Source organism: Eimeria mitis, genomic scaffold, assembly GCF_000499745.2.
Source record: "Eimeria mitis Houghton genomic scaffold, Emh_scaff2403, whole genome shotgun sequence".
NCBI lineage: Eukaryota > Apicomplexa > Conoidasida > Eucoccidiorida > Eimeriidae > Eimeria > Eimeria mitis.
This window is the reverse complement of record NW_013570741.1, coordinates 2,519-3,109: the sequence shown is the minus strand read 5'-3', so window position 1 is coordinate 3,109 and position 591 is coordinate 2,519. Positions and strand designations below refer to the sequence as shown.

The following is a 591-nucleotide window of genomic DNA, read 5'->3' as shown; positions in this document are numbered from 1 at the left end:
TGAGTTGTATGGGGTGAAGGCTCAGCAGCAAACTCAACGTGCAGCAGAAGCTGCAGCAGAAACTGCAGCAGCAGCAGCAGCAGCAGCTTCCGCTGCTGCTGCTGCTGCTGCTGCTGCAGCAATGATTTCCTCAGGAGCAGCAGCAGCAGCAGACTCTGCTGCTGCTGCTGCTGCTGCTGCTGCTGCTAGGCTCCGCTGCTACAACTGCAAGAAGCTGCAGGAGTATGATGTCTCCGCTCTCTTCGTTGTTGTACGTTTTGCTGCTGCTGCTGCTGCTGCTGCTGCTGCTGCTGCTGCTGCTGGCGCTGCTGCTGGTGCTGCTGCTGGTGCTGCTGGTGCTGTTGCTGTTGCTGCTGTTGTTGCTGCTGCTCCTGTTGCAGCTGCTGTTCTTCCTGGTGTGTTTCTGCTGCTGCTGCTGCTGCGATTGCTGGTGCTGCTGGTGCTGCTGGTGCTGCTGCTGTTGCTGCTACCTGACTTCTTGTGGTTGTGTTGCTGCTGCTGCTGCTGCTGCTGCTGCTGCTGCTGCAGTGTTATTGCTGCGAGACAGTGAATTGCGTCCAAGGCGGCCAGAGAGGGTTTGGGGGGAAGGTG

The 591-nt window shown here is 58.5% G+C and overlaps 1 protein-coding gene across 1 annotated transcript in view; it reads left to right on the top strand.

Moving 5' to 3' along the window:
* EMH_0053270 (uncharacterized protein) overlaps positions 1-591 on the top strand; it is a gene marked incomplete at both ends in the record, with an annotated part of 2,500 nt that overhangs the window by 134 nt on the left and 1,775 nt on the right. Inside the window, one exon of the mRNA XM_013496985.1 lies at positions 3-250. Coding sequence (XP_013352439.1) covers positions 3-250 — 248 coding nt within the window. The remainder of the gene's footprint in view (positions 1-2; positions 251-591) is intronic.